The sequence below is a fragment of the Plutella xylostella genome, chromosome 4, assembly GCF_932276165.1.
Source record: "Plutella xylostella chromosome 4, ilPluXylo3.1, whole genome shotgun sequence".
In the NCBI taxonomy this organism is placed as follows: Eukaryota; Metazoa; Arthropoda; class Insecta; order Lepidoptera; family Plutellidae; genus Plutella; species Plutella xylostella.
The window spans coordinates 77,059-104,564 of record NC_063984.1 but is presented as its reverse complement, the minus strand read 5'-3'; the positions used below and the strand labels follow the sequence as shown (position 1 = coordinate 104,564).

Sequence of the window (27,506 nt, the reverse complement as noted above, 5' to 3'; positions counted from 1 at the left end):
TACAGTGCTTCTTTCACAGTTTCTCTCAATAACTTTCTGGAATGATCTTCCGGAAACAATACGGCGAGCACCTACGCTATAAATTATTAAATGAAACAGATTGTGTTTGAAATAAAGTTTATTTTTGATAAAATAAATAATAATATGAGCTTATAGTACAATGAATATAGCTTGCGTTGAGTAATTATTTACAATAGTTTATAGTGACGTCACGTCGGGTGCGGGGCGCGGGTGCGGGGCGCGGGGGGACTAGCGCGGGGGTGGGGCGGCGCCTGCAACGAGGGGCACACATTTTTTTAAAATATCATTAAGTATAACATTATTTTTGTTTAAATCATGGCTATAAATAATCTAGGGTTTATGGAAAAATAACAGCGCTTATAAAAAATAATTATTATGTAACTTGAATAAATTATCAGTAAACAAGGTCACTAATATTAAATTTCCACATAATTAACAAGATAACAAGTAAACAAGTTGTAAACTGAATAACAGAACTAAGCTAATAAATACTAAGAAGAAGTCAATTCTTGTTTTCTTCGCAAAACACAAACACACACACACACACACACACAATATTTTTTGTTGAAATGGTAAAATTACGTCACTCAACAGTCAGTAAAATTGGCGTACCATAAATAACAAGTTAAGTCACGGAAATAAGTTACTAGCTGTTCCCGTGAGCTTCGCTTCGCCTTAAACAGTTTTCCCGTGGGAATTCCGGGATAAAAAGTAGTCTATGTACTTTCTCAGGGTCTAGACCCTATGTGTACCAAATTTCATTCAAATCCGTTCAGTAGTTTAGGCGTGAAAGAGTAACAGACAGACAGACAGACAGACAGACACAGTTACTTTCGCATTTATAATATTAGTTAGGATTAGGATAGTTAGGATTAGGATAGGATTAGGATTGGTGCTATTCAAGGTGGTGAAAATATTAGCCATTCAGATTAGGTAATTGTCAGTCAGCGATCCAGTTGGTCGTTAGTGCTGCTCATAGTTCCTGCTATACCGTTTATCTGGGTGATGTTATGCTAACGCCTAGTTTCACCATAGTCTGTTAGATCATTAACGCCCCTGTTACATTGTAATGTCATAAGTTATATGTGGGAGTGGAACAGAACGCAAGGTGAAGTATCCATGACGACGAATAACAGAGGAGCATAGAGTGAAAGCAGAGTGTGAAAGACGTATAAAGACGTAAAGACGATTTCATATTTCTTTATTTTATTTTGACCCTTATATAATAAAAGTGATAAATACAACATCTGATTTAATTCCTACAAATTGGGGGCTCGTCCGGGATAAATAAAATTAAAAAAATCTCGGAGATTACGGCGGATGAAGACGGATTTTTATAAAAAGAACAAGACTGACAGTTGCAAATTTTACAAGAAAATTTTTCTTCGCATCACAACGCCTTCAGGTCTGAACATATACCATTTTAAGACGTAACGACGACGACAAGAAGATGCCACGGACGACGACGGGAGATGACGGGGAGGCAGTCGGAACATCAGGACCGCTCGCGTACACGGAGGAGCTGGTAGCTAAGTTCAGTGGGTGCGACCAGACCGATTCCGCAACACGGTGGGCGCAGGAGGTCGATGACAACGCCGAGATCTTCGGGTGGACGGAGCTGCAGCGGCTGATCGTGGGGCGCAGGTCACTGACCGGTACGGCGGCACTCTGGCTGCGTTCAGAGAAACCCTTCAAGACGTGGGAGGCTCTGAAGACGGCGGTCACCAAGGAGTTCCCAGACACCGTAGATTCCAAGACGATCCATGAGTTAATGAGCAGCCGGAAGAAGAAAGCAAATGAGACGTGCCTAGAGTACATGCTGTTAATGAAAGAGCTCGGCAAGCGAGGCAAGATGCCCGACTACGTCGCTATAAAATACATCGTGGACGGAATACTAGACGACGAGTTACATAAGGTGATGCTGTACGGCGTGACGACCTATGGGGATCTGAAAGATAAGTTGAAAGTGTACGAGACCATCAGGCAGAAGTCGAGCGGAAGACGGGCACCGGTCTTCAATCGTCTACCTACTGCAACTACACCCGCAGGCCCCGCAGCAGCTGCACTCGCGCCAGGCAACAGGACGACGGCCGTGCGACTGTGCTACAACTGTGGAGGGGTGCGTATTGTGACGTATAAAAACGAAATGTATAATTTCACATTAATAACGTTCACAACATATAATGAACGTTACGTATAACAACAAAATCTATATTTTCATTAGGTATAAGATTCAATTGGTATAACGTACATTTCATATAATATCAAAATAACTAACACTCACGAGGACTAATATCAATTCGTATAACATACATTACGTATATCAATTAAAATATATACTATCATTTTGTATAAAGTTCTTCTCATAACACATAATCTGTGTTTAATTACCCAACGCCGTCAAACCCCCTAGCACCAAACCTAAAGATAGGTGCGACGACGAGCAAAGCGAGGAGGAGCGTGTTAGGTGCACATGTTCGTCGATACCAAAGCGGAGCGCAGCGAAGCGGAGCGTCTCCCCACATAGCGCCAATAATAATAATAATGTCAAAACCCCTAGTACCAAAACCTAAAGATAGGTGCGACGACGAGCAAAGCGAGGAGGAGCGTGTTAGGTGCACATGTTCGTCGAAACCAAAGCGGAGCGCAGCGAATCGGAGCGGAGCGTCTCCCCACATAGCGCCAATAATAATAATAATGTCAAAACCCCTAGTACCAAAACCTAAAGATAGGTGCGACGACGAGCAAAGCGAGGAGGAGCGTGTTAGGTGCACATGTTCGTCGAAACCAAAGCGGAGCGTCTCCCCACATAGCGCCAATAATAATAATAATGTCAAAACCCCTAGTACCAAAACCTAAAGATAGGTGCGACGACGAGCAAAGCGAGGAGGAGCGTGTTAGGTGCACATGTTCGTCGAAACCAAAGCGGAGCGCAGCGAAGCGGAGCGGAGCGTCTCCCCACATAGCGCCAATAATAATAATAATGTCAAAACCCCTAGTACCAAAACCTAAAGATAGGTGCGACGACGAGCAAAGCGAGGAGGAGCGTGTTAGGTGCACATGTTCGGCGAAACTAAAGCGGAGCGCAGCGAAGCGGAGCGGAGCGGAGCGGAGCGTTTCCCACACATAACGTCAATAATACCTAATGAAAATACGATACGACAATCTTTTATACTTTTTGTGCATTATACATTATGATAATTATATCCTTTGTAGAATATATGTTATAAACGTTATGCATTTTAATCGTTATATCAATTGAAATTATACTTTTTGAACGTTATTCTTAACGAAATTATGTATTTAGTAATTATGCCTTTCGTTTGTTATGCACAGTGATCGTTATACTTAATAAATTTATATCATATGGGCGTATACCTTGTGAATGTTATACCATTCGTTTTTATACCTCGTATTACTTACCCACTGTGGAGAGAGTCAACACATGTCAGCAGATTGCCCGTACAGACAGAGAGGTATTAAATGTTTCCGCTGCAACGACTTTGGACATATTGCTACGCAGTGTCAACAGCCAGGCGGAAGCGGCAACTGGCGGAGCAACGACGCGTTTGGACGAGGACGACCTGATCTGCAGCAACCTCAGCGTGGGCCGAGGCGTTCAATGTTCACCATGCCTACGGAGTCAAACAACGAAAATTCAGCAGCGAGTCGGAGCGACCAACGACGTGAGAACTACACTAGCGCTACGGCGTGGCAACAGGCGATGGCAGCGCTACGACGGACTTCATGACGGGCTCACGAGAGAGCAGCGGAAACGGAAATCAAAAGGTGTCGGTAATGTCAATCAGGATAGACAAGGCGGCCACAGACGATGAGCATGAAGAAAATGACAGCCATAGATACGAATCATGCGAAGAAGAACTGAGTGAAAGTCAAAAAGTGTCAATGTCAAAGAGCAACTGTCAAGACGTTGTAAACAAACAAGATTTACAGAATGTAAGGGAGAAACGGATGGACATCTGCGAAAACTCTGTAAGTAAGTTTATTGATAAGGGAAGTGACGATAACCTAATTGGAGACAATGTGTATTCCCAGATACGGATTGTAAAAAACGACGATGACATGAAGATAACGAGAGATATAACGAGGATGATGTTAAAGTTAAGAAATCAAGTGGGAACGAGGCGAAGAAGGGTAAGAAGGCGAGTGACACATGAGAGAAGAAAGATAAGAAGAGAAGCGATACACGAGATAAAAAAGATGAAAAGAAAGAGGGAAAAGAAGATGAAACGGATGAAGACAAGAAAGAAGAAAAGAAAGGAAGTGATAATGGGGGAAAGAAAGATAAAAGTGATGATGAACGAATGATGACGAATGTGTGTGTTTTAAGTTGTAATGCCGTATTTGTTTATTATTATTAGTTAAGGTGTTAATATCGTTTAAGTTGTTTTTAAATGAATAAGGCTGAGGGCAGCCTTAATGTCAGGATGGCCGAGTGTGGGAGTGGAACAGAACGCAAGGTGAAGTATCCATGACGACGAATAACAGAGGAGCATAGAGTGAAAGCAGAGTGTGAAAGACGTATAAAGACGTAAAGACGATTTCATATTTCTTTATTTTATTTTGACCCTTATATAATAAAAGTGATAAATACAACATCTGATTTAATTCCTACATATATGTCATCTCAAAAATTAACGCTTTGTTAAAGCATGGTGGAACACTTTCTAACCTAACAGTCCGTCAAATAATGTAACCGGGGCTAACGCCCCGGTTACATTATCACTGATACGCTGATACAGGCGTCCATGATCTAATTGAGTATCATGAAACTGGGCATAAGTTAAATACAAGAAGGTTAGTTGGTCAGCTGCTTACCAGGGTTAGGCGGCGCATAGTACGTGCCGGGCGGCGGCGGCGCGAGCGGGGGCGCGTGCGGGGGGCCCAGCGGGGGCGCCAGTGGGGGCCCGTGCGGGGGCGGGTGCGGGGGCGCGCCCAGCCCCTTGTGCGGCTCGCGCATCAGCTCGTGGTACAGGTTCAGCGCGTCCACCAGCTCCGCGCTCAGCTGCAACACACACACATCAACGAATAAAATCAATCCATTGAAAATAATAATAATAATATAATAATATGTGGGGACATCTCACACACGGCCATCCGACCCCAAGCTAGGCAAAACCTGTGTTATGGGTGTCGGACAGCTGATATATATATCTATACAAATACATAGATAGATACATACTAAATATAAATATCAACACCCAAGACCCGAGAACAAATATCTGTGTTTAAAGAAATATATGCCCCAGCCGGGAATCGAACCCGGGACCATCGGCTCAGTAGTCAGGGTCACTAACCACTACGCCATTCGGTCGTCTATCTCGATAAAATCAATCCATTGAAAATGAATACGAGGAAAGTAACAGAGGGAAAGTTGTTAGTGAGTGGTACCTGCGTGAGCCTGGCGTGGCGCGTGTCGGCCCGCTGCAGCGCGCGGTCCACGCGGCGGCCGGCGCGGGCGGCGCGGCGCTCGGCGCGGCGCTCCGCGGGGGCGGGGGGCGCGGCGGGGTCGCCCGCCAGCAGCCAGCCCAGCGCCTCGTCCAGCGCGCCGCCGTCCAGCGAGCCCACCGACCTGCCGCCCACACACAACACACATCAGAACGGCTAGCACGGGCGGAATTAACACGTGACAAAAGGTTTGCATCACACTCACTCACATCATGCAGTCTCAAGAGCGAGCGCGACGGAGAACTTTTGTCACGTCGTAATTGCGCCCCGTGTTAGCCCTTCAGGTATTCATCGTAATATAAACACATTCTTGACGATAGTCAACTAGTGCGTGACGAAAGATCTAACATGAGATCCGTACATGGATTAAATATCGACTTAAACAATTATTTAGGTTCCATTTCCGATTTCATTCATGACTTAAATGGACTTTACGTATGGATGGATGTTCAACATTTTCAGGAGAAAACGGCAGGACCAATTTTTGTGAAATTTGGCATGTAGTAAGCTGGAAGAGGAGGGAATAAATCCTTGTACTAGTAAAATATGTTACACAGCGGCATCTATAGAAAATAGGGGGATACTACAATGCTAGCAACTCCGCGATCGAACGAGGGTGATGGCTTTGGCTGTTTTGAGAAAAACGCTTGGAGGTGGTGTGGAGGTGATGTGGAGGTGATGTGGAGGTGGCGTGGAGGCACTCACCCGCTGTCGGAGTCGGCGTCGGTCTCGCCCGCGAACTGCACGCTCTTGCCGCCCTCTGCAAAGCGAACACACCGTGTAAGTTTGAGTGTGTATACATTTTAATAATAATACACTCCAAGCAATGAAAAAGATCCAAAACCCCAAAGGAGAATGGACAATTCTCTATGGCGCTATGACCCGCCAGAGCAGCCATTGATGAAACATATACCTACTAATGTGTAGCCCGTGACTACAATAGCACCAGGATATACATCCTGGTGTAAACTTTAATATTATGAGGCATGGGAGAACGAAGATTATAGATGCTGAAAGATCAAGTCTTTGTACTGTACTAGAAGTTTCCCTCGAACTGAGTCTAATAAAAAAATGGTTTAGATTTTTTAAAATATTATCCCTCATACAGAACACCTTCATCACTGAATAAAAATAGGTTTGGTTAGTGGCTGCAAAGCGGGTCAGGTTTGACCATTCTCATTTCAGGACAACTAGCGCCGCCAATTGAAATAAATCATAACTTCGGCAACATGGCACCCATAGACCAAGTAGGTACATTACACGATTAATTAATACATTATAATTAATAATATAACTAAAAAATAATACTTATGGCGCGGCACATGACTTGGTTAGAGTGGAAATGTAAACATCGACCCCTATGTCCCTGATTAGGGATACCAGAACCTGATGATGATGATTATAATACTTATTCCCCCCTTATTCATAAAAAAGTTACTGGACGCTTTAGCTATTGAACTGTTTTGTCACTGTCTGACAGAGAACAATAAGGGATATTCTTTAAAAAAAAAAATACTTAAACTCTATGTGTGCGGATTATTTGTGATGTGTGCGGATATACCTAATTATGTGTGTATGTGTGCGGATATAATGATGTGTGTATGTGTGGGTACTGACTGGCGGGCTCGGGCTCGCGCTCGCTGAGGTCGCTGGTGACGAAGTTGGCGGGGAACAGCCCCTCCCCGCGCGCGTTGTGCCCCTTCCACCAGTTGGGGTCCGACCACTCCGTCACCGTCACTGCAACACAACACATCAACGCTGTTATTAACAAATACTGACTATGTGCCGACTCGAAAGGATTCGTGAATAGATGTAACTATCAGTAATGAGGAGAAGTAGAACTGACCGATCTCCCCGGCGAGGAAGGTGAGCTCGTTGTCCTCGGCCGCCTCGAAGTCGTAGAGCGCGCGCACCTGGCGGGGCGCGGGGGGCGCGGGGGCGGCGGGGGGCGCGGGGGCGGGGGCGTCCACCGCCGGGTACAGCGAGGCGGCGGGCGTGGACTCCTTCAGCGACAGCGCGATGGCGCGCGCCAGCTCGTCCTGCTCGCGCGCGGCGGCGGCGGCGGCGGGCGCGGCGGGGGCGGGCGCGGGGGCGGCGGGGGCGGGGGAGGCGCGGCCGAGGCGCGCGTGCAGCGCGGGGATGAGGTCGAGCTGCGGATCGTCGCGGAACTCGCCCTCGGCCCACTTGCGCAGCAGCGCGCGCAGGCGCTGGCCCACGGCGGGCTGCGCGCGCGCCACCACGCGCCGGAACTCCGCCTCGAAGTCGCGCGACGCCACCTCCAGCAGGAAGGCGCGCGGGCAGTTGGAGACCAGCGCGTCCAGCAGCGTGGCGGCCTGCAGCGCCACGTGCGGGTCCGCGTGCGCCAGCCGCCGCAGCGCCGCGCGCAGCACCTCGCGCGCCGCCTCGCGCCCGCCCGCCCCCGCCAGCGCCGCCGACACGCGGTCGCACAGCTCCATGATCAGCCCCCACTGCTCGCTCGTGTTGTTCTCACTCGTCGCCTTCTCTGTGGACGGAGGGGGGAGGGGGACATCAGGCACCGCCACATTCATGTGATACACCACAGATCCAGTTTCAGAATACCAGTTACCCATGCCCCAAATAATAAATATAACTCAGAACAGTATAATCCTTATAAAGGTGTCAATAGAAAGTGTGAGTTAAAAAATAATAATAAAAAAAATTTAAAAACCGACTTCAAAAAACCACTAAAATGTAAGAAATAATTTAAGGTTTACACAAATTCTACTCGTATGTGACAGTACAAATATACCTAAGCAGGAACTGTTCTTTTTTGATGTTGGTGCGGTGACAAAGTAATCTGAAGAAATATGGCACCAACTTCAAAAAAGAACAGTTCCTGCTTAGGTATATTTGTACTGTCACATACGAGTAGAATTTGTGTAAACCTTAAATTATTTCTTACATTTTAGTGGTTTTTTGAAGTCGGTTTTTTAATTGTTTTAATTATTATTTTATTTTATAGTTTTTAGTTTATTTGCAATAATTTTCAGTCAAAAGTAAGGTGCAAATGATACCAAAAAGTCCTACTAATCAATATGAATCATTCAAGCCTAAACACGAAGTACTTGAGGAGTTCCCCTGACTGGCTTCCGTTTCCATCATCAGATCAGCTCAAGGTCACCAACATATTTTTATAAGAACTATATTTACGTTCTTAATTTCATTATAATCAGTTAATATGTGCCCAAAATGGAAATTCATACCCTGTTTTTACCCCTTTACCCACCCTTCGGGGTGAGATAAAATTCTGAAAAAATAATGGGACCACCTGGGAGCTCAACCCAATACAACAAAAAAAGAATTATCAAAATCGGTTAATAAACGGCGGAGTAATCGGTGAACATACATAAAAAAAAAGATCCCGACGAATTGAGAACCTCCTCCTTTTTTTGAAGTCGGTTAAAAACAAAATAACATGACTTTTGGTTTTTAATCATACTTGTATGTATATTATATTATTACCTGAGGGTTACCTACATGATCCTAGCTACAAAGTTCATTAGCCTTTTATCTCTTCTGTAATGATGTTATCAAACTTTTTGTACAGACAAGTGACGTAGTTGTGCTATTGTTTGACACTATGCATAGTGTCAACCAATGGTGCAGTCCATCAGTGAGTCTGGTCTCATCCTGACCCAGGAAGATATTTGTTTAAAGACATAATTGCTTGCCCTCGGTTTTTGGGTGTTCAATATTTGTATTGTGGGACTACTATAATACTATGATAGACTTTGTTTTAACTTTTATTAATTGCATCATCTCACTCAATACACACTTTTGTCACTTAATACATACATAATTGTAAGAAAATGTTACTATCTTTCTATCATGGCAAGTTGATTTTCAACATTAAGTCTCTTAGGTGGGCCATTACATTACCCCTGAAATACCTATGGGGTGACTAGTTATTAAGCCACCCAAGCTCATGCCAGAAAGATAGTAGATGACATAGGTTGCTAATGACTTCCCGGAAGGACCGTGGAGATCCAAGGGTTTTTTACTCCAGTGTCTCCATGCCTTTGCAGTGTAACAAGACTGGGAGAATGGGAGGCCTCAGGTTTCTTCATGAAGTTTTCCTTAACTCACATTCTCTCAAATGACAGGATGACCCCTAGTATGTACCTACGTATTTTACGAGAGTGATAGCCTGCTTGGCGATTGATCTGATCTTTAGTATTTAAGTTCAGATCATCCCTTTTTATTCTTTCATTATTTGTAATGTCATTGCCGTAAAGAAGAAACTGCTCAGAACTTCATATTGGAGAAGTAATTCAATCAAAATACTCATAATATTGTTAAAAACTAGTAATATGTCTAACTTATTAAAATGTATATAATAGTAAACAAAGGAGACATTTTAGATGACTCATATTGAAAAGGTAGACAAGACCGACGATTAAACTTTACAAACAAAGCCAATATTACTAACAATAAAAAATAAGCTATAAAGCTGCCTTCCATCTCATTTTGTGAAACAAAATGAGAGGCATTAGGGCCAGTAGTGAACAGTTGGCAAACTTACCGACATCTTCATCGTAAGGCGACGAATTTCCAAAAATGCCCATATTAACCAGTAATCACTTATTCTTCACGGGCAATATATTTCAATATTAGTTTTTCACGCCGAATTGTAAACCATAGCAGCACTTCTTTAGTAATTTCTATGCTTAAAAAGTGTTTATTAATACGTTAAAGAGCAACAAACAACGGAGTAATTTGATTTTGATTTCTTTCAACTAAATTTGACATGACATCACAACATGACAACTACACCAAACCAAATAGCCAATGACACTTCGTGACATTAATGACATTGACATAAATTTCCGAAACTTTGTAACCTGTGCGATTAAATGTCATTTACCGCTTATTATTCTGAGGCACAGAAAAGAGAGAAAGGAGATTTTCAATCATAGATAAAAATTGATTATAGATGGCGGTAGTAAAACTTCATACCTACTGCCCCCGTATTTTGTAACTTTTTGAGAGTTAGCAACCGGTGATAATTGGTATCAACTTAGAGACTTATTAACCGAAAACACCAAAAATCTTAGTGAAAGAAATATGCAAGAAGCCTAACAATATATCCTTACATTGAACATAAACGTTTGTGAAATCAAATAAGTCAGTAAAAAGTTATTAATTAATAATGCTCTAAGTTGTCAGCCATTTTATACCAACCAACCCCACTCGGAGTTACATAATACGGGGGCTGCACTCCAATTTTTTTTTTGCCGGCATGGATTCAAATTTTTTCAGCCAATACAAAAACCCAATGGATGTGAATTCATCCATATGCGATAACTAGCTGTTATATTATGCATAATATTAAGTGTTAACTACTTTAAGGCATAGTACCATTTTATGGCATCTTCCATTCCCTCAGAATAATGCAGCTCATAAAAAACGATAGTGACGGATCGGACGATTTTGGAACTTTTAAACTGTCAACGAAAATCTCCCATTATTGGTAAGTACGAGTATCTAGAAAAAGTTGAATGTTCAGCAGCAGTAATATTTTGTTTCCAAATATCCAGCCTGCTATACCACAAGTTCTTATTAATTTTTTTAAGTTTGTTGGGTGTGGGATTCACGCCGTAAATGCCAATGCACACTATGAGCCGTTTTCCTTGACAGCTGTCAGTTGAGTTTTTAGGTAAGCCGATAGATGTCGTGACTAACATAGTGTAAAGTAAGAATATGCATCATTAGAATAATGAGGCGTTTGTTAAAAAAAAAAAGTTCCTTTTTGGAGAAATAGATGGCGTTGTCTGGGGTTGTACCAACTTTCAAACCCTCAGAATACACTCAGATCACAATATGTTATTCTATGAGGCTAACGAAATGTGAAAGTGACGTATAATAGGTAGGTAGAATTGTAGTATTATTTTCTCTATGATGTCGATGTCACTGTTGCTTCAGCGTTCAGTGCGATTGTGCGTACAGCCGTTCTTTTCAAGTTTTCTCAGTTTCCTTGTGTTTCTCCTGTATTAATTGAGTTGTAGTTGAGCTATCTGCTCCTCCTCCCTTGATACTGTACAGTTAGTGCACTTGAGATAGTGATTTAATGATTTAACTTACTTACGTGAATGAAAATCACTTGGTATGAAATGATCCGAACACAACCATGAATGTTTTCGCAGTTTCCAATCAATTTTTCGCACATTTATCCGAGTCGCCTTAATCCATTATTGCGCCTGGCTTTCATCATTTGGAAATTTATGATGTCCTTTATTTTTACAAGTTGCGACGGCACACATTCTCATCTTGTCTTGTAAGTATTTCTTTGGGATCTTATTTAGGATCATAGTTACAATAAATAAAAATAGAAAATCAGTTCTCGCACGCAGCACCCGTTCAAACGGCGCGCATAGAGAAAAGAACACTACGTGACGGCGCGGGTAGAATTATTCACAGAATACTTAGCACTATCCCAAGCCACATGCAGTCTGAGCCTCGGAAGGATGGCTCGCTCTACCACCCGACATTTAATCACAACTAGTGAGTTCTTATTCTGAGTTTAGTACTCTTTGCTCTCTATGTAATTTTTGACAGTTGGTACACTGCGTTTTCACGCCATCTATCGGCTTACCCAAAAGCTCAACTGACAGCTGTCAAGGAAAACGGCTCATAGTATCTCTATTTAGTCTCGTGTACAAGTTCAGACTCCTTAGCATGAATTTTCGTAGTGAAAGTGAAGTAAAATTACTCAATGAATTTTGTAGGAAAATTTTTGTTCTGCTATCGACCGCCAGGGGCGCTGTCATTGACTTATATATTACTAGCGTAAGGACAGGCCCAACCGCTCTAGAAAATGACACCCTCGCGTTGGCCCTAAAACCTCACAAATCTGTCATAATTTGTATGAATTTAGGGCCAGCGCGCGGGTGCCATTTTCTTTTGACAAAAAGTTCTGAAGGGCGTATCCTTCCTTTTGAAATCATTGGGCGCTGTTTATATTTTCATACAAAATTATGGCTTGTATTTAAACCTCCACCAGAAATTATGTGATACTGCCTCCAATAAATTCGAAATCTCCGCCATAACGGATAAATCATCACCAAATCATGCTCGCTTTAATATTTTTGAAATGAACCAAATTATTTTTTACTGTATACTGTAAAACTATATTATTATTAACATTATTAAAGTTTATTTCAAACCAAATAAAGTATAATATTATCATCGCTAAATAGATCGCACCCTCAGGATAATAGAGGCGTAATTCAAAAAACTAAATTGTTGGCAAATCGCAAAAAACGATCCGGAAATTTTCATTTTCAACTTTGACAGTATTGATTTAACTAATATGGGTGAAAATTGGACTATGTTATATTTTATTCATGAAGCCTGGCATGTCTTTTTTATGTTGATATAAAAGACGCATTTTTCCTGAAATAAAAATGACATATTATGTATCTAGCCTATCTGAAACCTAGTTAAACATTGTGAGATATGGCGTTTCGACTTTCTCCGTGTTCGGCATCATAAGGGTCACAGTGACAGTTAAATAAAGTCCATTTTTCTCTCCACCTTTAATTTGCAAGGTGCGGGTGCCTATATAAATAGAGTGAGTCGCCCGCGCGCCTCAGTTGTAATATCACCATGCAGAAATGACTAGATTTCAGATAGGCTAGATACATAATATGTCATTTTTATTTCAGGAAAAATGCGTCTATTATGTAGTCTGAGCCTATCTGAAACCTAGTTAAACATTGTGAGATGTGTTTATTATCGCATGGTAGAGAGAAAACCAACTGTGACCCATAAGCTACTGATGAGTATATCAGTAGATAAATAGTTGAATTTATAAATTCATAATGCATAGATCTCTCGGTAATAGTATAATTAGGGATAGCCTAACTTTTAAAATAAAAAAAATAAACACATGTTACCTACAACCTTTAATCAATTAATATTTACAAACTTATTTACTTAATCATTTATGAACAATAATTTACACAGCTAAATTACCAAACTAAACCACGCTAAACACAACTATAACCTATCACTAAATAACCTAGCTACACTAGATACGAGCTGAACAGTGCTAACGCTTCGACGGCTGGATCGGGAAAGAGGGCGGCGCAACCCAAATTTGTCTGGATAAGAAATGGTCAAATTTTTGTTCGAAAGAGTGAAAATAGTGCTAAAATTAAAATCATTCGCGATTCGGATATCCCTAAAATTAAGTGACTTATAATAGGTATTTTGTTTACATTGTATAACATCATAGGAGTTATTTATATGTATATTGTATATTCACTGAATTTGCATTATAAAAGTATTTCACGATATGTTCTAATAAATTATGTGTATTTATCTTTAAATATATTTATATATCCTCATAACAAAAAATACACAATTTATATTTCAAAAACAAATAACATTTCCTTTCAACTCACTACTTCAATCTCACACATGCATGAACAATGCTCACACTATTATTATAATTATTATAAATATACATGCCTCGTAACTTATAAAAAGGACCCCCCCAAAAGTATTAATTATGAAATATCCCTAATACCCCTTCAATTTCAACATATTTTTATCTATAAAACCATAAATGGCTAACGTAAAAAATACAAATAAGCGAATCCTTAATATATATTACCAAAATGTCGGGGGCCTTCGAACCAAATGTCTAGATTTTTACAATGGTATTGCGTCTCATCATGGGCGTACCCAGGTAGGGGCAGGGGGGGGCAGCTGCCCCCCCCTAGAAGATAAAATAAACGTAAATTTTCCTGCCAAGTGGGAATTAAAAACGTGTTACCCTGCGCAAAATGAAGTGTTGGAAACAAAATAACTTTTCTTTTCAGTCAGATATTTTGATTTCATATTCTTTTATCTAGAAATAAATATTGTACAACATTCGTTATAGTAGGTATGTGACTATACTGTTAGCTACGTAACCTAATGATCATTGCAAGAATTTTATGACCAGAGAACTGCCCCCCTTTGCGTCTGTCTTGCGTTCTCAACATTAAAAAAAATATTTTTTTTCTCTTCGAAATCGATTTTACAAAAAGTAAAAATAGATAAATGTTCATCAAGATAACGCCTTTTTAGAACCTAGCACTAAGAAACAAGTGCCCAGAATTTATTTTAGATTTTGGCCGAAAAGCCTTTTTTGGCCTTTTGAAAAAACTTCTAAATTGTAGGCATTATATTATTGTTTCTAGGTTCTCAAAATAGGCATTTCCTAGCTGATCATATTAGTATTTTTACTTTTTAGAAAAACGCCTCTGAAGAGAAGTTATGTTTTTTTAATTGTTGGGAACGCAACGCGCAGACGCAATACATTGCCTTTCAGGGGTACTGAACCTTTGGCATAATTTATGGTCAATTAAGCAACATAGAAGTAGTTGATCTGTTCAACGAAGCCAATTTTTTACCGTGCTGTCAGAAAGGCATTGACTATTTTAAGCACTATCCCATGCACCACAGCGGCAACCGTAGAACGGTCCTTCGGTACGCTGCGAAGAGAGAGTTAAAACGTGGCTTAGAAGCACCATGGGTGAAGAAAGGTTTAGAGGTTTATGTCTGATGAGCGTACATCGCAATGACTTAAAAGAAAACAATGAGTTTATTGAAAAGACTGACATAGACAAAGGGCATTGTGTATGGCTATTTGCCCCGCTTTTTGAAAAGTCGAGAACATACACCAAAATACTTTGAAATCATAGTGTTACCAGCCAGATTTGAAATTCTGTGGTTATTTTAATTCAAAACATTGGGAAAACATAATATTTAATATAATATTTTAAGGTTACTTTTTCGTAATAAAATGTATATTACGTAAAAAAAATATCTAAATATTTACATTTTTCCATTGTTTTTAATTAAAATAACTAAGTACAGAATATTAAATCTGGCTGGTAACGCTATGATTTCAGTAAAGCGGGGCAAAAACGCCTGATGTCCAAATCCGAGAAGATTACTTTTAAATCAATATTTTATTTTGTGTCTTACTCAATTTTCACGATTTTTAGGGTTCAGTACTTACCTTAAAAGTAAAAAAGGTCCGTCCGTCTGTCTGTCTGTCCCCACCGTTTTTCTCAGAAACGGGTAAAGTAAAGATATGAAGCTGATATTTCGCATAGATATAAAAATGTACGGCCTCAACAAACAAAGAAAGTGAAGTACCTATATAAAAAAAAATTGGGCTACCTGTAAAATGGGGATGAATTTTTTTTCAGTGTTTCGACGGCGTATTTTAAAAATATTATAGTTCTGCTCAAACTATTTTTTTATTCAGTAATTGGTTTAGGAAATCTTAATCTGCTAAGTGGTATTTTTGCCCCCGCACCTGCTGGATAAATGGTTGGTACAAAAAATATGAAAAAAATCACGGATTTAGTACATTTATGTCAAAATTAAAAGGAAAACTATATCAGGTAAATACTTGTATGGAACACTCAGTCCGCGAGTCCAACTCTCACTTGTCCGGTTTTTTGTTTCATTATACCCATATAACCCAACCCGACCGACCATCATCTCGAAACAGGTATGAGCTGCCCCCCCCTAGCTGAAATCCTGGGTACGCCCTTGCGTCTCATGACTATGATATTGTATTAATTACGGAAACATGGTTACAAAATGATATTTTAGATTCAGAGCTATGCAATGCTAGTTATGATATCTTTCGTTCCGACCGTAATCTTGCATTAAGCGGCAAAAAAACCGGCGGAGGTGTTATGATATGCTGTAAACGCGAACTTAATGCTACTGTACACACTGACACATCATGTGACCTAACAGAGTTATTATACGTAAGCATACCCCCTAATAGTTTAGGCACTAGTACTAACTTACATATTATAATAGCTTATATTCCCCCAAATAAACCAAGAGAATTACCTACCAGACTCGATGACGTAAGACAGGTAATGTCTCGTCTCATAGAGTCCAACTTGATCGATAATTTTTTATTAATTGGAGATTTTAATTTACCTTTTATCGAATGGTCCGAAGATAACTACACCTTGTTGCATCAAGGATCAATTGACGCCCAAACTGCAGCCGAACAACTTATAACTGATCTAGAGTTCTACAGCCTAAAACAATATAATCTAGTCGTAAACAATAATAATAAAATATTAGATTTATGCTTTAGTAATACACACCTGCTTGTTACTAGATGTCATGATCCAATTCTAAAAGAAGGTATGCACCATCCATCTCTATCCTTGCAAATCCCAGATTTATTTCTGAAACCGCTCGTTGAGTGTCGCGCGTCCACTTACAATTTTCAAAAAGGCGACTACGCGAATATTAACAAATTTCTCATGGAAACAGACTGGGAAACTTTACTTAGAGGTACAATAGATAATAAAATTAACAATTTCTACTCTGTATTACATAAAAGCTTCGATAAATTTATTCCAAAAATCACGCCAAAAAACAAACATTATCCAATCTGGTTCAGTCGACCTCTTATTAAAGTAATTCGTGAAAAGAATAAAGCACATAAAAAATGGAGAAAGTATAATAATGCCAGGGATTATGATGAATTTTCAACTTTACGAGCAAGACAACATAGAATACAAAATAAATGCTTCGAAAACTACACTCAACATATTGAAGAAGGAATTAAAAAAAATCCTAAATTATTTTGGAAGTACGTTAAATCTAAAAGAAATAGCTCCAATTACCCTGCATCATTTACATACAATAATAAAACATACAATGATGGCCATAGTATTTGTACAGCTTTTAATACCTTTTTCGAGAGTGTGTTTACGCCGGCATCCAACACGAGAGTAGATGATGTTCCTTGTAGCCAAGATACCACCTCAGACAACATATGTGACCTTCAAGTAAGCGAGAACACAGTGAAAGGTATTCTTAGTTCGATCGATAAAACCAAAGGTTCAGGTTGTGACGGAATACACTCAATCTTCTTGTCTCAATGTGATGAATCTCTAGCATTTCCCATTACACACATATTTAACGACTGCCTACAACAGGGTATCTGTCCACAAATATGGAAACAAGCTCATATAACCCCAGTCCATAAAAAAGGTTCAAAATCTTGCATAGATAACTATCGCCCTATCTCCAAACTAAACATATTAAGTAAATTACTAGAGAAAGTGGTTTACAATAGTATCTATCCTACACTAGCAAGAGCAATCTCAGAACGGCAACATGGCTTCATGAAAAATCGCTCAACTACATCTAATTTAACTTCTTTTACAGACTCTGTATTGAACGGTATGGAGAAAGGAGGACAGGTTGATGTGGTCTACACAGATTTTGAAAAAGCATTTGATCGTGTAGACCACATCATCCTCCTTGCAAAGTTACAGGCACTCGGAATCAGAGGGAACCTATTCAGATGGGTTCAGTCATATTTGTCCAATCGGTCGCAGGCTGTTGTACTGGGTGGCTTCAAGTCTGACTTTATCAGCATCCCATCCGGTGTTCCCCAAGGATCCCACCTCGGCCCTCTGTTCTATAACGTCTATATTCATGATATTAACACCTGTTTTCAAAATTCACATCATCTTTTATATGCTGACGACAAAAAAGTTTACATGAAAATCCGTTCCATAGAAGATTGCATACTGCTCCAAAATGACCTTACCAACTTACAAACTTATTATGACAGAAACAATATTGCTATAAGCATCGGTAAATGTCAATGTATTAGTTTTACGCGTAAACATAAACCTATCACATTTAATTATAATTTCAATAACGTTACAGTACAGAGGGTCGAGTTGGTCCGTGATCTTGGAGTGTGGCTAGACTCAAAGATGCTTATGAGTCATCATGTGGGAATTACTTTCAGTAAAGCTTATCGGAATTTGGGATTTGTGCTCCGTACATGCAAAGCCTTTAAGAACGTGAACAGTCTGCTAGTGGTCTACTATGCCTATGTGCGCAGTATTCTAGAGTACGCAAGCCCCATTTGGTCACCCTGTTATATAACTTACAAGCAAAAGATTGAACGTACTCAAAGGATATTTCTCAAACATCTAAATTTCCGAAATAAAATACGATTTAACGATTATACTGAAAATTGTCGGCATTTCAACCTACTCACTCTTGACGAGAGACGTTCATTAATGGACATGAGTCTGCTGTTCGACTTGCTGCGCGGGCGGCTGGACTGCCCCGAGCTGCTGGCGCGGCTCGCGCTGGCGGCGCCGCGCCGCCGCACGCGGCACACCCCGCTGCTACACGTCCCCCCACACTCCACTAATTACGCCCAAAACGCAGTCCTCAGCCGACTTCCCAGGTTGTACAATAAAAAGTTCAGTGAGGTTGATATCTTTAGCGGTTCAAAACTTTTATTCAAAAACAATATTAAAAAAGTTATACTTAACCAAATTTGAAAGGCAAATCGTAAATATAAATATAATATAATATTACCTATAACTTAATCTGCTGTTATGAGTAGGTATGCATATTTAACGTATCGGATTATTATATATTATGTATTTATATATATAAAATATTTTTCACAAAGGATTTATTTAATAAGATTATGAATATATAACTAATACAATTTAACACAAAACTTATAACTAGATAAAATTAAATAAGCACTAATAACTAACTAAATTATTAAACTAAGTATGTATAAACAAAAAAAAAACGCTAAGAATTAGAATAATATTAATGTATAAAACTGAAACTGACCTATTGGGGGCGGTCCGGTATATGACTGTTGCATGTGCCTAAAATACACGCCGCATTGCCCCTCTGAACGGCAAGGGAGAGCCTTTGTAGGAGGAATGCGCCGGACCGGGGGTCGAGCCCCTTGTCTCTCATTCTTCTTCCTATTTCTTTCACAAAGGCTTTCCCCTGCCTTCCCCATGCGCCGGTGGTCTCTATGGCCAGAGGGACAAATATGAATGAAGGCAAAAGATTTGAGTACTTCAAAGTTTTTGCCCTCGCCGCTGACTCCGCGGCAGCGCCTGCTGTCACTGTGGTGGCCGCTAAGTGTGATTGTGCAAATGTGCACACGCAAGTAGCGTCCCACAGTAGACAGCGGCCTTTCTCCCACGGAATCAGCGTTAACCCGTCTGGTCTCTTCCCGTCCGTACGAGACAAACCCCTTGGTTCTAGAGCACAGGGGATGCCTGCTGATGTTAGGCCTCTTTTTACTACGTCATTTAGCGCTTGGTGCCGGGAAAATCTACCCGCGCTCCGGACACAGTGTAGCCCGTGGCGACCCTGCCCGTTGACCTCCGCCCCGCAAATGCAGCGATGTGGGTGGCAGACGTTGCATCCTAAGCGGAGTGCTATGGCTACTCGTAGCGTGTCGCCATCCAACAACGTCCCCAAGTGGGGCGAAGGCACCGCGTGGAGCCACGCACCTGACTCCGGGCAGGATATGTATTTATGTTTACAATGCTAATAAATATCTACTTAAATATGATCTTTATTGTTTATACATTGCACCTATGTATGTATGTATGTATGTATGTATTTATTTCATATATGCTTAGGAATTAATGTATTTTCTTCTTTATAAATAAGTAAGTACTCCTCATATTCATTAAATACGAATAAGTTATCTTTTCATTCTACTTGCACTTAATTTTTTTTTTGTTGAGATTTTCTTCCATGAAAATGATGTAGAATTATGAATGGTATTTTGTCACTTTGTTACTCAGTATGTATAATGTATAACTTTGTTTTGTTTCGTTTACAACTTGTTACTAGTTAATAATGTGGAAACTTATTATTGGCCTTGTACACTATTACTTATCTTAAGTCACATATGTTTTATAAGCGCTGTTAGTTTCCTGAATAAACATAAAATAAAAAAAAAAAAAAAAAAAAAACCTCTCACTCCGCTTTTATAGGCGCGCGGCTAGTGATGCTCTCGGGGTGGCGGACACCGCTAACACGGCCTCTCCTGACAGGTGTTCGTCCTCGAACACTTCCTTGATGTGTGTCACGTATGTTCAGACGTCATGGCAGCTGGCTGGACTCTCCGGGATGACTTCCACTGGTACGGCTTCTGTTGGCTGGTTGGCGTTTTCCCTGGATGGACCCTGTTGCTCACATCGCTGAGCTTAACTGTCTGCAATGTCTTCTTCCATTGCTGTAACAAAATAAAAATATATGACTTGGGCTTTAAACAAACACTCAAGCTAGCATAAGCAAGCAGTCAACAGTCAGTAAATAAGTCATTTTATTATGTTTTTGTCAGTCTTGTCACATTTCAGAATATTAATATGGGCAGCGTACGAGTTAGCATACCCCGAACAGAGGCACCATGTTTGCATGTTCACTGACGGAGAACATCTCAACGCCATACGTCTTATCACTGGCGGAGCCACGCTCAACACCAAAACACATATGGATAGAGGCACCATGTTTGCATATCCCGAACAGAGGCACCATGTTTGCATGTTCACTGGCGGAGAACATCTCAACGCCATACGTCTTATCACTGGCGGAGCCACGCTCAACACCAAAACACATATGGATAGAGGCACCATGTTTGCATATCCCGAACAGAGGCACCATGTTAGCATGTTCAACATTCCCTCCACTTACGTAAAATTCTTACATACATCACCTAGTCCTAATTACACATTTATTTCACTCGCACACATTTATCTCATACGGGTACCCATCTCATACAACACACATCTACATCCACATATAATTATCATGAACATGTATTCACACATCGTACATACATACATACATACATCTCTAGCATACGCATACTGGGAATACACACAATGAGACACCACCACTTGATGTCAGTCGAATCTCAACTTCAATAAGTTAAAGATTACTTACAATTGAAAAAAAGTTGCACAGGACTCAGGTCCACTCTCCTCGCCAAATAACCATGTGCTCAGCAGCAGCCTGAGTTATCTTGCCGTATGAACCACTAAGCAGTTGCAGTTCGTAACGGCCATGGGGCAAAACCTTCTTTACCCGATAAGTCCCTCGCATCCCTGAGTCCAGCTTGCCAGACATCTGTGAACACTTTGTGACAAAGACCATATCGTTAAGTTTAAAGAGGCGTGCTGGTTTGCGATTTTTATTTACATATGCACCCTGCCTCTCTCTATTCATCTCCAGCAGTTCAGATGCACGCTGCCTCTGCAACGATTTGGACATGTGTTATCCAGCGCCACGTCACGTATGAGTGACCTTATCACCGGTATAGCCGCTTCAATGCCAATTAGGAGATGTAAGGTGACGTTTGCGTTGTCTTTTGTTTAGTACAGTTGAGAGTGAGCTGCAAACAAGCTGCAAACGCCCGAGTGAGTCCGACCACGGTGTGTCAGTTTTTGTGGCCTCAATCCTTAACATATTGAGAACGGTGCGACAGTAGCGTTCCACTTTTGTCCATTCTCGTTGTGTATTTCAGGCGTTATAAAGTGTAGTTGGCTATCTAGCTCAGAAGCGTAAGACTTAAAACTAGCGCTCTCAAACATACGGCCTCTATCACATACCAATAACTTAGGATATCCAACAAAGAAATTGCATTAGATACAGCGTGTTTCAGTTCATTTGCATCTTGCTTACAAAGTGAATACAACAGACAATATTTTGAGTATGCATCAATTATTATCAAAACATATTTACATTCGTTTACAGTAGGTAAGGGGCCTAATACATCGAGATGAATTGTTTCGAATGGAGAAATTGGTTGGTGAGGGGCTCTTGGAATTCTTTTTGACGAGAGACAGACAAGGCAATGACTGGTATACTTTTTGACAAACGCCCGTAAGCCAAGAAACCAAAAATGACAAAGAATTAAGTCAATCGTTTTGTCCGCTCCGATATGACTGTGCTGGTCGTGAAAAATGCGCAGAAGACTTAATCTATGACCTTAAGGTATTACGTTTGTATGTATAGGTGAATCAATTAATGCTTTTATTTTTCGTTCGCTCGGTCTAACCTGACCTTGTGATATTATCCGACCTAAGTACTCTACTTCCGTAGCCAAAAACGTACTCTTCTTAATGTTTATAGAAAACCCGGCGGATGTTTATACTTGCAGCGTCTCGCGTAAGTTATCTAGTTAGTCGCTGTTTATTATTTACACGTATGTAGGCAACTCCCTCGCGATTTAACTCATTAGTACCTATCAACAAAAGTACGTTAATACATGATTTACTGACAACATACAAATCGACTTCTAAATCAATATCTTGAAACTCGAGTACCAAAGTAACGTAACTGTTACACTTAATAGTTTGGTTCCCTATGCCCTTAAGTACTTGATTCGTAGGTAAACAGGCGCATTTCAAATGTTTTAGAACAGATTCAGAAATTAACGACACGCGCGACCCGCTATCTATCAGTACATCGATATACCGAGAGATGGCGCTAGTGTCACAGTAAACATAGTCGCCGCGTAAATTTAATTATTTAAAAAGATAAAGTGCAGTGATCAACAAAATAACAATAACATTATATTTATGACAGACCAAATAACAAGAACTATTGTTATCTCCGTGTGAATCTGTGCCGAAGTGTAAAATTAAAGCTATGGGAGATTCCCTCAAGAATTAATCATCGGAATCTCACCAAATATATAAACATAAACAATTTGTGAACCATTCAATTCGTTACAAAAATTTACATTATTTATATTTCGACTTTCAGGTCGTTGTTTTGCAAAGCACACAGTGACGTCATGACCCGGCTTCTTACAAAATGAACACACACGATTGTTCGAGTTGCTAGGCCTATTCACGGATGTTTTTGTTGCACTCATATTATTATCAGTCGGTTTGTCAGTTATTAAACGCTTAGGACATAAACGTTGCACATGGCCAACGCTACCGCATGTATAACATTTTATTTCGCGGGTAGGTGTACTATGAACATTACTGCGCTTGCGGAAATTTGGTTCACTGAATTTACTTCGAGATGGGCGCGCAGACTCTTGTGGGGTAGTGACCGTAGGTTTAGTATAGATCGATAGAAAATCTACAAGGTCTTTCGGTAGCAACATGGCATTAGAAGCAGCGGCACGAATTTGAACATCCGTTATGCTACGAATGATGATAGCAACGATTAGATCATCGCTTAAGCCCTTTACTATGTTCAATCGTAATAACGATCGCCTCGCATACTCAGCATACGTGGCATAGCGGTCAGAATTGGAACACATCACATCAAACAAAATATTCGCGACATCGATTCTCCGTGAGCACAGTGGTTTGAATTCTAGTTTAAAGTTGGTCCAGGTACGGTCATTAGTGACCCATTCATTTAACCAACAACGAGCGTCTCCCTTCAGACAGTTGGCTATCCTTGCGAGGCACTCGTTGTCGTCCCAGTTATTTACAATGCGAGCTCTTTCAACTTCCTCACACCACGAATCGATGTCGTTTAAGCTTGGATCAAAATTTGAAATGTAATAATGGGTAGATCTTACTCGTGTTAGGGCGCTCAGTGCGCCTATGAGTCGCTCAGTGGCGTCTGGCGCGGCGACACCCCCAGTAGTAGCAGCGGCGGCGGCAGGTACAGCCACGGCGGCAGGGGTCGGCGTCGGCCCGGGGCTGCCCGCACTGGTGGAGGCGCCGAGGCACGCGCTCGGCGCTAGGATAGCGCGCGCGCCGCTCTCGCTGCACGGCTCGCTGGGCTGCGCGGACCCGGCGCGGGGGACGGCCAGCGCACTACCCTCTAGCGCGTTTAATCGCGACAAGATAGCGCCAAGCTGGTTATGTACTGCATCTTCACCGTCTGAATGCACCTCCTGCCTAATCCTACCCCTACTTCTAGCACTACGTCGTTCAGCCATTATTTACATAAGCAGTAAGCAATAAGCAATCTAAGCTATCAGAATGTCCACTAAAGCCAGCGTCAGATAGGCTATGGAGCCTATCCCACTTCTGAAATTAGGGATAGCCTAACTTTTAAAATAAAAAAAATAAACACATGTTACCTACAACCTTTAATCAATTAATATTTACAAACTTATTTACTTAATCATTTATGAACAATAATTTACACAGCTAAATTACCAAACTAAACCACGCTAAACACAACTATAACCTATCACTAAATAACCTAGCTACACTAGATACGAGCTGAACAGTGCTAACGCTTCGACGGCTGGATCGGGAAAGAGGGCGGCGCAACCTCTCACTCCACTTTTATAGGCGCGCGGCTAGTGATGCTCTCGGGGTGGCGGACACCGCTAACAGTATACTAAATAGAAAAGTATAAGTAGACATGATTGTGTTGTGTGCACTATAACATCTATTGTGTTGTGTGCACTATAACGTTTGGATAAGACTTAAGTACTCAATTTTTATTCCTGACTTACCAGAAGTTATGGAAGGTACCTATATAGGTATTTATACATATGGATACACACAGAGCCACTTCGAAAGCAATACTTACATAATTATTAATAAAAATCTTGTTATTGCCAAGGGAATATTTCAAAAATACACTAGCCGTTTGAATGCAACCAGTGAAATACTTTGCAACAATATTTAAAATCTGTAAAATGTAGCATATCGGTCCAGGCCGCTGGGGCTCAGGCCAGCACACGCTGACTAGGAATATGGTTATTTAATAATTCTGGACTGACCTCAGAAATACAACGGCCGACCCTGGAGCCTCGTAAACCTGGTTTAAGTCCCGTACACGGCCTGCAACACCAGGCGCGGCATCTAGTCACAAAAAGGTTTAAAATTTGTCCTTGGAACTAGGCGTGCTACTTGAATGGAAGATAATTAAACTATCTCAGCATCATCAGCTACTGTACAAGATCAGATGAAGGCTGGCGGATAACTATTCAGTTTTTCAAAACATGATGTAACTAGGTACCTGGTGAGACATATTCTAGATTGACTAGCAACACACAGTCTAATTTTGTATTTTAACTACCTCGGCGGTTTACGAGTTCCTGTGCTGTCCTACTAGGAAAGAATGTTATTTTATAAGCCTTTGCACAGTTTTTGATGGCTACTAACACCTGTATAATTCTGTGGAATAATATTATGAGCTCTGGTAGCATTCCTTGGTAGATGACAACAAATAAAGATTAATTAACACAACTATAATTGTTGATAAACGTAACCCGGCTGAAATGTCTTAATTGGGTTAGTAAATTATGTGTCAATTTGTAATAGTGTGTCAATTTGTGACAATGAATTTGCGCGCCCATTTGAGCGCACGTCTCAGCGCAGAGACAGTGTCGGGTCGGACACGTCGTCGGTGGTGTCATTTATCTCAATGACATCATCGGACGTTGTGTCTAAACGGCCCAGGAAAAGGGGGAACCCGGGAGCCAATAACAGCCCGCCGGGTTCAAAACGCCGAGTGCTAAGGCGCTCGGTTAGGGATGGAAGTGGGGAGGACGATGAGATTCTTGGCCAATCTCTCACCCCCTCCAACACCAGGGCGAAGGCCTCACTACCAAAGGTGGATGACCTGTTGGCAGAAATGCAGGGACGACCGACAGCTGATCTGAATGCTTTTATTGCAGCTCAGCTGTCCACTGTCGAAGGGGTTGCCGACAGGTCGAGAAATTTGAAGGGCACCTTCGTCCACAGTCTTCGCCTTGCCGCGAGACAGGTGCAGGCCGCCACCACAGAGCTGGTTGAACGCACGGTGTCGGGCCGGAACGAGGAGAGGCTGGAGCGGGAGAACGCAGAGCTGCGCTCTCAGGTAGCCTCCCTCAGTTCGAGGCTGGAAGACCTGGCCAAGGAGGTGGCAACACTCCGGCAGACTCCGAACCATGTCGCGGCGCCGGTATCGCCTACCAGGCCTTCCCCCGAACCTTCGGGAGAATGGGAGCGGCGCCTGATGGAGCGCATTGGGGGCTTGATGGACAAGAAACTGGCGGCAGTTGCGTCCATCGCTCCCGCTCCAAAGACCCCACCTCGTGCCGGCTCCACACCGTCAGCCGGGCACAATAGGCCAGCAGCGGCAATATATTTCAATATTAGTTTTTCACGCCGAATTGTAAACCATAGCAGCACTTCTTTAGTAATTTCTATGCTTAAAAAGTGTTTATTAATACGTTAAAGAGCAACAAACAACGGAGTAATTTGATTTTGATTTCTTTCAACTAAATTTGACATGACATCACAACATGACAACTACACCAAACCAAATAGCCAATGACACTTCGTGACATTAATGACATTGACATAAATTTCCGAAACTTTGTAACCTGTGCGATTAAATGTCATTTACCGCTTATTATTCTGAGGCACAGAAAAGAGAGAAAGGAGATTTTCAATCATAGATAAAAATTGATTATAGATGGCGGTAGTAAAACTTCATACCTACTGCCCCCGTATTTTGTAACTTTTTGAGAGTTAGCAACCGGTGATAATTGGTATCAACTTAGAGACTTATTAACCGAAAACACCAAAAATCTTAGTGAAAGAAATATGCAAGAAGCCTAACAATATATCCTTACATTGAACATAAACGTTTGTGAAATCAAATAAGTCAGTAAAAAGTTATTAATTAATAATGCTCTAAGTTGTCAGCCATTTTATACCAACCAACCCCACTCGGAGTTACATAATACGGGGGCTGCACTCCAATTTTTTTTTTGCCGGCATGGATTCAAATTTTTTCAGCCAATACAAAAACCCAATGGATGTGAATTCATCCATATGCGATAACTAGCTGTTATATTATGCATAATATTAAGTGTTAACTACTTTAAGGCATAGTACCATTTTATGGCATCTTCCATTCCCTCAGAATAATGCAGCTCATAAAAAACGATAGTGACGGATCGGACGATTTTGGAACTTTTAAACTGTCAACGAAAATCTCCCATTATTGGTAAGTACGAGTATCTAGAAAAAGTTGAATGTTCAGCAGCAGTAATATTTTGTTTCCAAATATCCAGCCTGCTATACCACAAGTTCTTATTAATTTTTTTAAGTTTGTTGGGTGTGGGATTCACGCCGTAAATGCCAATGCACACTATGAGCCGTTTTCCTTGACAGCTGTCAGTTGAGTTTTTAGGTAAGCCGATAGATGTCGTGACTAACATAGTGTAAAGTAAGAAT

General features: G+C 41.1%; 1 protein-coding gene across 2 annotated transcripts; it reads right to left on the bottom strand.

Annotated features, from left to right (window-relative positions):
- Positions 1-103: 103 nt before the first annotated feature.
- LOC125490009 (signal transducing adapter molecule 1) lies at positions 104-26,577 on the bottom strand. 2 transcript variants are annotated; one of them, XM_048627946.1, is made up of 8 exons: positions 26,406-26,577; positions 10,034-10,110; positions 7,337-7,993; positions 7,108-7,227; positions 6,196-6,250; positions 5,434-5,614; positions 4,861-5,047; positions 104-272 (listed from the first exon to the last, which is right to left on the bottom strand). In XM_048627946.1, the coding sequence occupies exons 2-8, from the start codon at positions 10,074-10,076 to the stop codon at positions 250-252; spliced, it is 1,266 nt and encodes a 421-aa protein (XP_048483903.1). In that variant the 5' UTR covers positions 10,077-10,110; positions 26,406-26,577; the 3' UTR covers positions 104-249. The 2 variants fall into 2 exon arrangements, with proteins under 2 accessions (XP_048483903.1, XP_048483898.1); XM_048627941.1 differs by lacking the exon at positions 26,406-26,577 and having other exon boundaries at positions 10,034-10,282.
- Between the last annotated feature and the right edge of the window lie 929 nt (positions 26,578-27,506).